The 13,473-nt window shown below is 51.4% G+C and overlaps 1 protein-coding gene across 2 annotated transcripts; it reads left to right on the forward strand.

The window, feature by feature from the left end:
• The first annotated feature begins 1,770 nt into the window (after window positions 1–1,770).
• On the forward strand, window positions 1,771–13,078 carry LOC146302627 (serine/threonine-protein phosphatase 2A 55 kDa regulatory subunit B gamma isoform). Of its 2 annotated transcripts, none has more exons than XM_084699115.1 (9): window positions 1,771–1,950; window positions 8,067–8,164; window positions 8,366–8,560; window positions 8,702–8,773; window positions 9,436–9,613; window positions 10,164–10,328; window positions 10,442–10,611; window positions 11,893–11,984; window positions 12,158–13,078. In XM_084699115.1, exons 1-9 carry the CDS (start codon window positions 1,881–1,883, stop codon window positions 12,447–12,449), a joined length of 1,332 nt encoding a protein of 443 aa, XP_084555241.1. In that variant the 5' UTR covers window positions 1,771–1,880; the 3' UTR covers window positions 12,450–13,078. The 2 variants fall into 2 exon arrangements, with proteins under 2 accessions (XP_084555241.1, XP_084555240.1); XM_084699114.1 differs by lacking the exon at window positions 1,771–1,950 and adding an exon at window positions 4,603–4,684.
• The last annotated feature ends 395 nt before the right edge of the window (window positions 13,079–13,473 follow it).

Consider the following 13,473-nt stretch of genomic DNA (forward strand, 5'->3'; position numbering starts at 1 on the left):
GACGAGCCTGGGGTCTGTCCCTCACGACTGCACACATGCAGAGAGAGGGTCAGGGATGGCAGCGCTGGAAGGACACACAGTCCTGCTCTGGCTTTGTGTGTGTGTGTGTGTGGATTTGCCTATTCATGTATGTATGTATGTGTGTGTGTATGGGTGATATTAAATATTTCTATATATGTAGCCTATTGTATTCTGTGACAGAATGATAGGATATTAGTTGTTTGGTTTCATGCCGTACTCGTGGTATCCTAACACTGGAGGTGTTTCAGCGGGCGGTTGGGGTGGAGTTTTTTTCAGGGTTGAAGTCCATATTTACGGGGTTAGGGGGTCTTTTTAATTGTGGATGTGTGTGTTGTGGATGTGTCCGTTGAGTGTGTGTGTGTGTTTAGGGGGGGTGGAAATGGATGTTGGACGGTGTTGACGCAGGGAGATAAACAGCAACTGTTCCCTGCTGGGAGAGTTCAAACCTAGTGGCAGCTGGCCAGAAGAAGAGATGGCACCAACTGTCACTGCCACCTCATCATCCTCTACCCTCCCCCTCCCCCCCTCGCCACCTCTCTCTCTCTCTCTCTATGTGTGTCCTCACCTTGCCTCCCTCCCTCGCTGGATCCCAACTCCTTCCGATCTCCCCCTCTTTTAGCTGCTCTGTGCTTTCACATATTATACATTGTGCGCGTGTTTGTGAAAGAGCGGAGAGCAAAAGAAAGAGAGAGAAAGGAGGAGAAGGAAGGAATGAGAGATAGCTTGTCGGGCACAGCTTCCAGTAAATCCCGGAGCCATAGTGTCATGGTTCAGCTGTATTTCACTCCGCTCACTGAACTGGTGGAGCATACTCTCTTGCTTCCCTCCCTCCCTCTCTCTCTCTCTCTCACTCCGTTATCCTTTTTCCATCCTCAAAATCTATCGCTTTGCCTCCTACTATCTCACGCTTTCAGTCTCTCTCTTTCTCTCCCAATAGCCCTCTCTCTCGCTCCCTTTATCCCTGTCGGTCTCTCCCTCTCTCCATCTCTCTCTTTAATCACCTGCAGTCAGTGGCCATGCAGATCAGTGCTCATCTCTGATTGGCCGGGCAGGGAGGAGCCTTGTCTGATGTCTCGCACAAGTACCACAACAGCACGATAGACCCTCCCCCTCTTTCCCTGTCTCTCTCTCCCTCCCTCCCCCTCTCTCTACCTCCAGTTGCCCTCCCCCTACCTCTCTCTCTCTCTCTCATTCTCACACACGCACTCGACACGCACACACACATACGGCAGCTCTCGCACTGCAGCACCGGCCAGCAGGATTTATTCCTCATCCCCTCGGAACCACAACAACGGCATCCTTCATCTAGGGAGGGCGAGAGACTCTCCACGGAGATAGGCCAGTGGTGGACCTGACCAGAGACAGTGGTGGGTTTGGAGTGCGGGCCAAGTGCGACTGGGTGGTGAGTGTGTGTGTGATCACAGCGCAGGAGGAGCAGCACTGCAGATCCAGAGACCGGGGCTGGCCTCGTCCTCCCCTCCCCCTCCTCCCGGGAACATCGAGGTGGAAGCGAAGCCAGCGTTCTTCCACCTCCAAGCGCGCGCGCGCGTGTGGATGCGAGAGAGAGAGAGCGAGGGAGCGTGTGAACCCATGGCCGTGCGTGCTTCCCAGAGTGGGTGAGGGTGCGTGTGCGTTTCGCGTCCCCGGCTCACAGCGGTCTGCGTCTCTGTCCACCACCCCCCCACCCCCCACCACCCCCACCCCTCCCTCCCTTCTCCTGCCCGGCCCCTTGTCCCAGGATGCTTTGCTCTGCGCCCCTGTGCTGAGGCGTTGGGCAGTATGGGCGCTGCGCTGGCCGGGACACCCCCCACGGATCTACGCTGCCCCCTCCAGGACGGGCGCACGGCCCAGCCCTGCCGATGGGCGAGGACACGGACACCCAAACACTGAACCACAGCTTCCTCAGACACCACAACTATGTGACGGAAGGTAAGACGCCAGCTGTGTGTGTACGTGTGTATGGATGGGATTGTGAGGGGGGAAAGAGAAAGCCTCATCGTCAGCTTTTGTGTGTGCCCCCATGTGTGTGTGTGTCTGTGTGTGGTGTGTGTGTGTGTGTATGTGAGGGAGGGAGGGAGACAGACAAGCCAGAGAAAGAGAGAATAGTTCTACTCTGGGTTCATGTGTAAGCTTCCGTAAACTCCGGTGATACGGGTAGAATCTGCGCCAGCCTGCAAAGGATCTGAAGCAGCCCTCCTTCTCTCCTCTCCTCCACAGTCTGTCTCTTTTTACCCTGTTTTCCTCTGTTCCCACCTCCCTCTCTCCTGGCGTCTCCTCTTGCATCGTTCTAATGTACTTCTCTGTTTTCTTGACCGTTTTTCTTCCTGAAATCAGATCATTTGTGTTTGTATAACCCCATTGGTACCTTATCTAAAACCATTCCTTCTGTATGGTAAACACACACATTAGTGAGTGCTGGTGGCAGATCACGGAGCGATCTGTGTCAGGTTCAGGAGAGGAAGTTGCCTTTGTTTCATAATGGCTTCAAAAATGGGATTATAGTCCCAATCTCTCCTTCTCTTCCTGCTAATCTGAGTTACACCGTTAATCTGACCTGAACTGTGGGCCGCATACACTCGGCACATTGTTCATCATGTCCTGGAGACGCGGGAATTATAACGAGGAATGCCTGGGGGTTATAGGCATATTGTGAATTAGCATAATCCCAATTTCCCATTAGGCAATTACTCTAACAATAATATATAGAGTCCTTCACATTATCACTTAACACGGATGAATTCATTGATTTGTGTGTGTGTATGTATGTGTGTGTGTGTATGTGTGTGTGTGTGTGTGTATGTATGTGTGTGTGTATGTGTAAGTGTCAGCGTGGGTTTTTGTGTGTAAACTGAAAGCACTGTACACAGGAGTGGTCAAGGTGTTCACATTCTTGCATGCTATTCTGCTCTCATCCCACATCCCTTCATCGTCATAGCAACAGGACATGAAAATAAACATGCATTCTGTTTGTGGGCTGGGATGACTGACAGGTCAGTTCCGCCCACTAATAATAGCAGTATTAATTATGCTCTCAGATCCAGGGCAGAGTCAGTGATTATTCACTGGCTGCATTGCTGATGAGCAGAAACCAAGACCACAGAATTAACACACACACACACTTTCCCCCACACACACTTTCCCCCCACACACACACACACACACAAACAACCCTGTTTGTCACTTAGCGTTTCTGTTCCACCTGTAAGTTGATTCATAATATAAAGACATGCATCATTTCAGCCTTGTCTTTTACTACCCCCCCCCCCACCTTCTCTCTGCTCCCCCTCCCCCGTTCTCCTGCTCTCCCTCCCTCCCTCCCTCCCTCCCTCCCTCCCTCCCTCCCTCCCTCCCTCCCTCCCTCCCTCCCTCCCTCCCTCCCTCCCTCCCTCCCTCCCTCCCTCCCTCCCTCCCTCCCTCCCTCCCTCCCTCCCTCCCTCCCTCCCTCCCTCCCTCCCTCCCTCCCTCCCTCCCTCCCTCCATGCTCGTCCCCCCTCTTTAATGGTACTCACACTATTGGCTGGTGATGAAGTGGTGTGTCTGCCAAACAATTATCCAACAGTGTACTGAGCCTGCTCAAAGACAATGTGTGCGTGCGGGTGTGTGTGTGCGTGTACATGTGTGTCTGTGTGTACATGTGTGTCTGTGTGTCTGTGTGTCTGTGTGTACATGTGTGTCTGTGTGTCTGTGTCTGTTAATGTAGAAGTGCTGGTAGTCATGGCGTGTGTGCTTCAGTGAAATGTTTGTGCTTGTGGCCTTTTCATATAGATTCAAAGGTATGTGTGTATGTTTGCGTATGCGTGTGTGTGCATCTATGTGTGTGTGTGTGTGTGTGTGTGTGTATATCGTATATTGTGTATCATACACAACAGTGTGTCTGTAGCCATGTCAGGTCTAAGGACCCCAATGGGGGTTTCCCTGCCCTGGATTGATTGAGGGGAGAGATGTTTAACCCCCTCTCCCCCCTCACTCTCCCTCCCTCCTCCCCCTCATCCCCACTGACCTTTACACTTCCCCTTCCTTTTTGATCAGTTTCTCTCTCTGTGTCCTTTGACTGTGTGGGTTCAGGACAGAGGAGATAGGATGAGTACAATCATTCTAGTCAACTAGTTCCTAATACTAATGACTGAACAGGTCCCCTGGGCCTAATTCCATACTTGCCTCTAACCCTTACCACAACTGCCCTAAGCACTATTTGTGTCAGTAGTATGGTGACCCAATGTTGGTCCACAGGTCTTACAATCGACTAGGGCATGGTGGAAGAGACGCCATCTTGCTCTGTTTACACGTTTGACTATGTTTTGTACTAACGACAAAAACGGGGCAACAGTCTGCCGCCCTTGACCCCCCCCCCCACCCTTGACCCCCCCACCTCTCTCCCAACACACCCCCTGCCCCCTTGCACCCCCTACCCCCCCTCCTCCCAGTATTGTAACCCTCATGTCACAGGTCTTCCTGGTTGTCGCTGCAGTAACTCACACCCTGCCCCCCCTCTTACAGGGCTGCTCCTGGCTTTAGCCTGAAGAGCCCCGCCTCTCCTCCCCTCTCCCGGACTCCTCCCCTCTCCCGGACTCCTCCCCCAGGATGTTGAACCCCATCCAGGTCCTCTGCTCCGACATCACTTCCCTCTCTCTGGAGCCCGAGCCGTTTGCCTCTTACACTGAAGGTGTGTGTGTGTGTTTAATACAAGTACTCAGTCACAAAACATCAGACCAGCGCTGTGTGTGTGTGTGTGTGTGTGTGTGTGTGTGTGTGTCTGTCTGTCTTTGTCCCTACGTCTGGGTCATTCAAGTCCATCTTTGTGCTTGTGTGTGCGGTGCCATCTATTTCTTAAAATAGCGCTTGACTAGACGAACCCCAGTCCCACAGAGGACATGCCCCACTTTTCTTTTTACTTAAGTCTGATAGAGAGAACCAGTCCTATCACTGAGGTCAGACACACACACACACACACACACACGCCAAAGTACGCATTCACTTAGCCCAGGGATTAGTCCCACCAAATGACACGATAGGGCAGATCACGAAGAGCTCCAACACATTTGGAGCCTACAAATTGCACGCGGCTCTCCCATTTAGCAACGTATCACGCAACATCAGACAGCAGTTGACTTTTCAACATGGCTGATTAGACGCGTAAATACGCGCGTGTGTGGGTGTGTGTGTGTGTGTGGGGACCGCTGATGGTCTGTTTCCATGACCGTTTCATTACAGTTATTGTAGATTCACTGTTATCTTGCGCCATTGTTGGAGCTCCCCCGCTGTTCCAATAACCCCACCCCCCCACTGCTGGCTGTTCCAGCTTCAAATCCCCCCCCTCTGTTGCTCCACTGTGGGGATGGGGATCAATTTAACATCTCCCACAAGCAGCCCCCCCTTCCCCCTCTCCTTTCATTTTTTGGAGGGTAATTGAACACACCCACACCCACACACGTACAGACATCGACACACACACACACACTCTTATGCCAATCCCCCCCACACACACACGCGCGTGCCCTGCTGGGTGTCAGTTTGGCATGCTGTTCAGAGAGTAATATTGGCTGTAGTTTAAGGACTAGTGTTTACCAAGACCAGAGACATCTATAATGGGAACAGTAGGACACCCCCCCCCCACCCAACGAAAAAACTCACCCCCTCACACACACACACACACACACACACACTTTCCTCCTGTCCCCTGAAACGCTCCCTTCTCTCCGTCCACCTTATCTGCTCCTGAGCAGTGTGTTCATGTGTTCAGTTTACTGGGGACACGGGGCCTGGAACTGGATGCTCTTGTGGGCGGATCTGTCTCTGCTTTGTTGGGATGTGTGTGTCAATGTCCCTTCGTGAGTCATTGTGTGCTTCAGTGTATGGAGAGGACACTCAAGCCTGCTTGGGTGTGTGTGTGTTCTGGTCTTTGTCTGTGTGTATTTGCGTGTATGTGTGTGTGTTTGCACGTGTGTTCAACCAGCCCTCCTGCAGTGTGTGGATGAGTCAGAGAGACGAGAGATATGGCGCTGTGTGTGTGTGTGTGTGTGTGTTGTGCCCTGATGGTGCTGATGATGAAGGAGGAGACACAGCTTGCTTGGCCTCAACAGGAGACATGGCCTCTCCTCTCTGCCTCGTGGCCTTCCTGGTCCATAGACAGGGGGCCTCGTCTGCTTGCCCTGTCACTGGGGGGCTGGGGAGGGGAGGGGGGCTCACAATGGAGACGTTAGAGTCCAGGACTTCCTACTGAAGCTACTGTTAGTGATCTGCAGTGCAACCAAGCTTGTGTGATGCAGGCTGTGTTTGTGTGTAAGTTTGTTAAGGTGTGAGTATGTTCCAAGGACGGTATGTGACGTGCAGATGGATGCGTGTTCATCATGTGTGTTGACTTGTTGGTGAGGCACGGGCAACAACAGGAGGAGGAGAGGGAGGGGGGAGGAAGGGAGGAGGGGGAGGAGCAAGAGGAGGAGGGGGGAGGAAGGGAGGAGGGGGAGGAGCAAGAGGAGGAGGGGGGGGGAAGGGAGGAGGGGAAGGAGCAAGAGGAGGAGGGGGGAGGAGGAAGGGAGGGAGGAGAAACAGGAGCACTATGTTCTCTGATTGATGAATTCTGCTTCCTTTTTCAAGCTGCCTCACCAGTTCAGCCTGTTGCCATAGCAACGCCTGCACGAGCGGTACCGTGCTCCCCCCACCCCCCACCCCACTTCCACCAGCCTTCCTGCTCCCCCATCACCACACACACACACACAGTCTAATGTTGAGTGAAATTGTGTGGGGGAGGGAGGAGAGAGAAAGAGAGAAATAGCCAGAGAGAGAGAGAGAGAGAGGGGGGGGGGGAGAGGGGAGAGAGGAGAGGAGAGAGAGAGGGGGGGGAGGGGAGAGAGGAGAGGAGAGAGAGAGAGAGAGAGAGAGAGAGAGAGAGAGAGAGAGAGAGAGAGAGAGAGAGAGAGGGGGGAAGAGATAGAGATAGAGAGGGGAGAGGGAGAGGGGAGAGGGGAGAGGGGAGAGGGGAGAGAGAGGGCTACATGCAGCATGGGCGAGCGACGGTATGGATGATTCAGGACAGGATCTCAGCTCCTCCAGAACAGTCAAGGCTCCCAGCTCCTCTTGTCTCCTCCAGGCAACGTCTCCTCCTCCCATCACAACCAACACCAACATTTACATTTTACCCATTTAGCAGACACTCTTATCCAGAGCGACTTACAGTAAGTACAGGGACATTCCCCCGAGGCAAGTAGGGTGAAGTGCCTTTCCCAAGGACACAACGTCAACTTCACTGGATTTATATTGATGCTTTCCTTAGTGGAATGTCCAGGAACTGTATACAAACATATAGTGGGGGGGAAAAGGAAATAGTTCCACAGTATGTTAGAACAGCCTCAGAGACCTGTGTGTGGGGCTGAACTGGTGATGTGGATATGTGTGTGTAGCGTGTGTGTGCGTGTGTGTGTGTTGGGGGGTCAAAGGAGGTCAGAGCTAGTGTCAGTGTGGAAATGTGTGACATGTGACAGCCTGAGAATGTGTCAGCCACGAGTGCAGATAACACCTGTGATCCTGCTGCTGTATGTGTGTCTGTATCCACATGATGTGCATGTATGTGTTTGTTATTTGTGTGTGTTTGTTGAAGTTAGTTGCTGATTTGCTAATGTAGTAATTAATATCGCTGTTCAGACTTCTGCCTGTGGGACCTGATGATGCTGAATAGTCAACGATGGTCAAAGTAACAATAATGTCAATATATCCTGATCCATTAGCTAATGGCAACTCTTTTTTTTTTTTGGTCCTCCTCTCCCTCTCTCCCGCTCTCTCTGCTTCCACCCCTCCTCTTTAACTCTCTATATTCCCTTTCTCTCCATAATTCTGCCACCCTCTTCACCTGTCCTCGCTGTCTCTTTATCCTTTCTCTCTCTCTTCTCTCGCTCCCTCCCCTATTCTGTCTCTCTCCTCCCCACCATTCTCTACCATCTCCCTTTCCCTCCACCCCCCCATTCTCTCTCTCCCCCTCCCCCACTTTTTCACTCCTTCCTCCTTGACGCCCTCCCCACCATTCTCTCCCTCCTTCTGTTCTGTCTCTCCAGCTGACATCATCTCCACTGTAGAGTTCAACCACACAGGAGAGCTCCTGGCCACAGGAGATAAGGGGGGGCGAGTGGTCATCTTTCAGAGGGAACCTGAGGTAAGCCTGCCCTACACACACACACACACAGGCACACACACAGGCATTCACACACGCAAATTGAGATCATATTAAAACACTTTACTGTACCGCACCTTAATTCTCTCCCTTTCTATCACTCCCTATTATCTCTCCATTCTATAACTGTCCTATGTCTCCCCCCTCCCCCCCCTTCTCCCCTCCCCCTCTCTTTCTCTCCAGTGTAAGACAGAGCCGTACTCCCAAGGAGAGTACAATGTCTACAGCACGTTCCAGAGCCACGAGCCTGAGTTTGACTACCTGAAGAGTCTGGAGATCGAGGAGAAGATCAACAAGATCCGATGGCTGCCGCAGCAGAACGCCGCCCACTTCCTCCTCTCCACCAATGGTAAGGCAGCGCTGGCCTGGAACCAGGAAGTTATTTGAGTTACCATTCTCATGGTATAGGGTTAGTAGGACATTAGATAAGGTAGAATAGTTAAATGGACATTTAACTATTCTACAACTGGATAAAATTGAAGTGTCACAAATCATTTATTTATCATTTATTTATTTTAGCGACCTGAAGGATACAACCTGAAGGATGAGGAAGGAAGGCTGAAGGACCTCTCCACCATCACCTCGCTCCAGGTATTTCTGTGTCTGTCTGTCTGTCTATCTGTCTGTCTGTCTGTCTGTCTGTCTGTCTGTCTGTCTGTCTGTCTGTCTGTCTGTCTGTCTGTCTGTCTGTCTGTCTGTCTGTTTGTCTCCTTACCTATTTTTTTCCTACTCACTCAGCTTTCTATTCCCCCTAACTGTATCTGCACACACACACACACACACACACGATCACACACATTCTGGTTTGGGCAGAAGAAGTAGGTCAGTGTGTAATATGTGCATGTGTAAAAGTGGGTCATTGGCACAAAGGTGAGTGTGTTGTCTATGCGCCTGTGTGTGTGTGTGTGTGTGTGTGTTACATGTGTGCCCTTGTGTGTGTGTGTCAGTCAGCTATGCCAGCTGTTATGGACAGGAGCTCTTGAGGGGGATGGAAGAGAACGCCATGTGTACGAAAACCAATATTCTCCCACATGCAGTCACGCTACATTACATTCCCATTACCTTTTGAACACAAAGTCACAGGTTGCCTACGTGCGTGTAGCTACTTAACCTTGAATCAGAGTGCAAATGCATTAAAAAACTAAACAAATGAGATTCATCGGCCAGTCACCAGGGCATTTTCCTCCCAAGCAGAGTGGATGTGAATAGTGGCTTGCCGTGTCGTCCAGAGGCCTGACTGTCCCCCTGTCCAGGTGCCGGTGCTGATGCCCATGGAGCTGATGGTGGAGGTCAGCCCTCGCAGGGTGTTTGCCAACGCCCACACCTACCACGTCAACTCCATCTCCGTCAACTCCGACTGTGAGACCTACATGTCTGCCGACGACCTGCGCATCAACCTCTGGCACCTTGGCATCACCGACCGCAGCTTCAGTATCCTGGGAGACACACACACACATATCAGGATGTTATTGCTCGCCTGAATGCAGCATGCCGATGCATAAACTTAAATATGATTAGGCATGCACACACACAAACACAAACACACACTCTCTCACATACACACGCACAAAGAAACGCACAGAGACAAGTAGGGGGAGGGGAATATTATTCCTCAGGAGTGGAAATGTGCCTTAATGAATTATTCAGAACACCACATTAATATTTCACTCTTTTCTGGGTTATAATCCCTTTGAATAGAACACAGTATAAACTCACCGCTGTCCCAGAGAGTGTGTGTGTGTGTGTGTGTGTGTGTGTGTGTTTGTGTGTGTGTGTTACACTTTCTGAGAATATAAACTTATCCTCCCAGTTACAGTTGCAGAGGTCCGTTCAGTGTAGGTTTACTTGACACCACAGGTTTGGTTCAGTACATCATTTTGTGTGTTTTGTACCCTCCGTGACATATGAAAGAAGAGTAATGCCCTGTGCAATTCTAGTTTGGCTCATGGGAGTTGTAGTCCTTCACCCCCCCGCCCCTCAGACATTGTGGACATCAAGCCAGCCAACATGGAGGAGCTGACGGAGGTGATCACCTCAGCAGAGTTCCACCCCCAGCAGTGTAACCTGTTTGTGTACAGCAGCAGCAAGGGCTCCCTCCGCCTCTGTGACATGAGGGAGGCCGCACTGTGTGACAAACACTCCAAGTGTGAGTTCCATGTTCACGGGCATGCATATGGATAGACACAGACACACACACACGCACCTACACACACACACGCACCTACACACACACACACTGACCCTCTCTTCCTGTTCCAGTGTTTGAGGAGCCGGAGGACCCCAGTAATCGTTCCTTCTTCTCAGAGATCATCTCCTCGGTCTCTGACGTCAAGTTCAGCCACAGCGGACGCTACCTGCTGACCAGAGACTATCTCACCGCCAAGGTGTGGGACCTCCAGATGGAGAACAAACCTCTGGAGACCTACCAGGTACGCCATGTGTGTGTGTGTGTGTGTGTGTGTGGGTGGGTGTAGGTGTGTACTGTACATGTGTGTGTGTGTGCGAGGGTGTGAGCGAGTACAGACCACGTCTTTCAGGAGCTGTGTTCTACCCTTGTGGTGGGTGGATGTAGAACGGTTAGCTGTGTACAGTTACGCACGTTCGTATGCTAACTGTCTGTTGGGATTGTGCGTGTGTTTAAAGGCATCCCTGTGCGCGTGCTACGCTGTGCGCGTGCTACGCTGTGCGCGTGCTACGCTGTGCGCGTGCTACGCTGTGCGCGTGTGACACGCAGCTTAGCCAGCCAGGAGTGGGTGGCTGAGACACTCTGGTGCTATTTATAGCCGGAGCTCCACTCATAAACTGGACTGGGAGGGGAGGGTACCTTACTCAGCCCAGCCCAGATCTGCAATGCAGCAACGAGAGGTGGGGAGGACTGGGGGGTGGGAAGAGGAGGGGGGAGAATAGGTGGAGGGGGGTGAGGGGGTGAAAGGGCAGCGTGATGTCGGGAGGGTGAGTGGGATTCTCAGATTTGGGCTACGTCGGTACCCGTGTTTCCGAATTCAGTTGAATGGTGGGTGGGGGGGCAAGTGAGAGAGGGAGAGAAAAAGCGTGTGGAGAGTGGGAGAAGCTGCGAGAGAAAAACAAGAAGGAAGAAGAAGGAAAGGGGGAATTCAAGGATAAAAAAAAAAAAAAGAAAAGCAAACAAACAGTTGACCTTTTTCATTTGCTTCTGGGAACCTCAAGGGGAACCATGTCAGCGGTTTTGATTCCAAAACTCATCTGACCTCAGCTTGCCCATAGATTGATTGATCGGCAATATAGTGGATGGTGGACTGCTGACCCTGTGCATAAGGGGAGTGCAGACTGTGAATAAAGATATCCATGTCAATTTCAGCCTCTTGCATCACTGTGCCGACACAATGCTGACACAAACAGAAACAAAGAGGAAAGTGTTAGTCTTAGTGGTGTGTGTGTGTGTGTGTGTGTCTGAGAGTGTGTGTGCGTGGGTCTGTGAGTGTGTGTGTGTGTGGTTGGGTGTTAGGGGGGTTAAGAAATTGGAAATGCCATTCAAACTGTGATCATTCCTTCTTCTTTTGGAAGAATACTGGGATGGTTTTCCATTGATGTTACATGAGCTGATGTGATGCCCTGTCCCTACATATAGACTTCTCATCCTATATATACTAGGTGGGGATTGTATTTAGTAAATCTGTACCATTTCTGCTGGTTTAGAGTTCAACTAAATCGGTGTGTGTGTTTCTCTGCAGGTGCATGATTACCTCCGCAGCAAGCTATGCTCCCTCTACGAGAATGACTGCATCTTCGACAAGTTTGAGTGTGCCTGGAATGGATCGGACAGGTACTTGAAGTGTGTGTGTGTGTGTGTGCGCAGGAGTATCTGTGTGAAGTATGTGTATGTCTCCTCTTTCTTCCCAGTGTTTGGCCTAACTGACTACTGAGTGAACAAAGGTATGCTCTCAATCCCCACAGCACTTCCTAACCCCCTCCATCCCTCCCTCCCTCTCTCTCCAGTGTGATCATGACCGGTTCCTACAACAACTTCTTCCGGATGTTCGACCGGAACACCAAGCGGGACGTGACCCTGGAGGCGTCGCGGGAGAGCAGCAAGCCCCGCGCCGTGCTCAAGCCCCGCCGCGTGTGCGCCGGGGGCAAACGGAGGAAGGATGACATCAGCGTGGACAGCCTGGACTTCACCAAGAAGATCCTGCACACCGCCTGGCACCCCACGGAGAACATCATCGCCATCGCCGCCACCAACAACCTCTACATCTTCCAGGACAAGCTCAACTCTGAGATGCACTGACTGCTGGAGGAGTGGACACACACTATACACACACAGACACACACAGATATGACACACACACACACACCTACATAAACACACTCTTAAAAATGAGAATGATGCTGTGGAGAAACATCTCAGTCTCTGCCCCCCCGTCCCCGTCCTTCCTTCCTATGTCCCCTGCCAATATACTTCCCCCCACATCTCACATCAATCCCAAGGCACTCCTACATCCATCCCCAACCCTGAATGGACCTGCCCTTGGGCCAGAGGGGAGCTGTGTTACCTAAAGGGGATTATGGATTATCGTGGACTATGGATTACAGAGTTCCATATCACAGATTTCTGTCCCGGAGACGGCTGGATTGTGGTTGATCATGTGCTGCTTTGTTCTTGGTTGTTTTTGCAATGGCGAGGGGATTATGACCCTCAGACAGGAAACAGGCTCCGGCTGTCGTTGTGTCTCCTGTTTTGTTGTCCTTCTCCCCTTGCTTTTCTCCCCTCTCTCCTCTCTGTGTACATGTGTGTGCTGTACCCGGACCCAGAGCTGTTCCTGCTGTCAGATTGACTGATTGTCAGTGTTGGTGTGGAGAATATGTGGAACCTCTGCACGGGTCTACTGTACTGTTTGCTTTGAAGTCTTACTGTTATTTAGTTCAATCACAACTATTATTATGTAAATTGTCTGTGATGGTGTCACCCATGACGGTAATAGTGATGAGGATGGTGGTGATGGTGACAGTGACGGTTAACGGTACACAAGTGTCAAGTCAGTCATGACTAGATGTACAACCACTAAACTCCCTAAGGTTCGGTAAACCCCCCTCTCCCTTACCATTGGGGTGTGTTCAGTGAGGCAAAACGTTACAGAATGCTGCAAACAGATCGGTAACATAAAATAACACCACCCCGAGCTCTCCATACGGTCATACCACAAGCGTCTCCCTGAATGTTCTGCAACACTTCACGCCCCTGAACGCACCCCTGCTGTAAGCTGCCGATTGTTGAAGCTGCTGGGGAGCTACCCTGTGTCATGAATGACGAG

The sequence above is a fragment of the Hypomesus nipponensis genome, chromosome 1 (assembly GCF_054491055.1).
Source record: "Hypomesus nipponensis isolate SF chromosome 1, ASM5449105v1, whole genome shotgun sequence".
NCBI lineage: Eukaryota > Metazoa > Chordata > Actinopteri > Osmeriformes > Osmeridae > Hypomesus > Hypomesus nipponensis.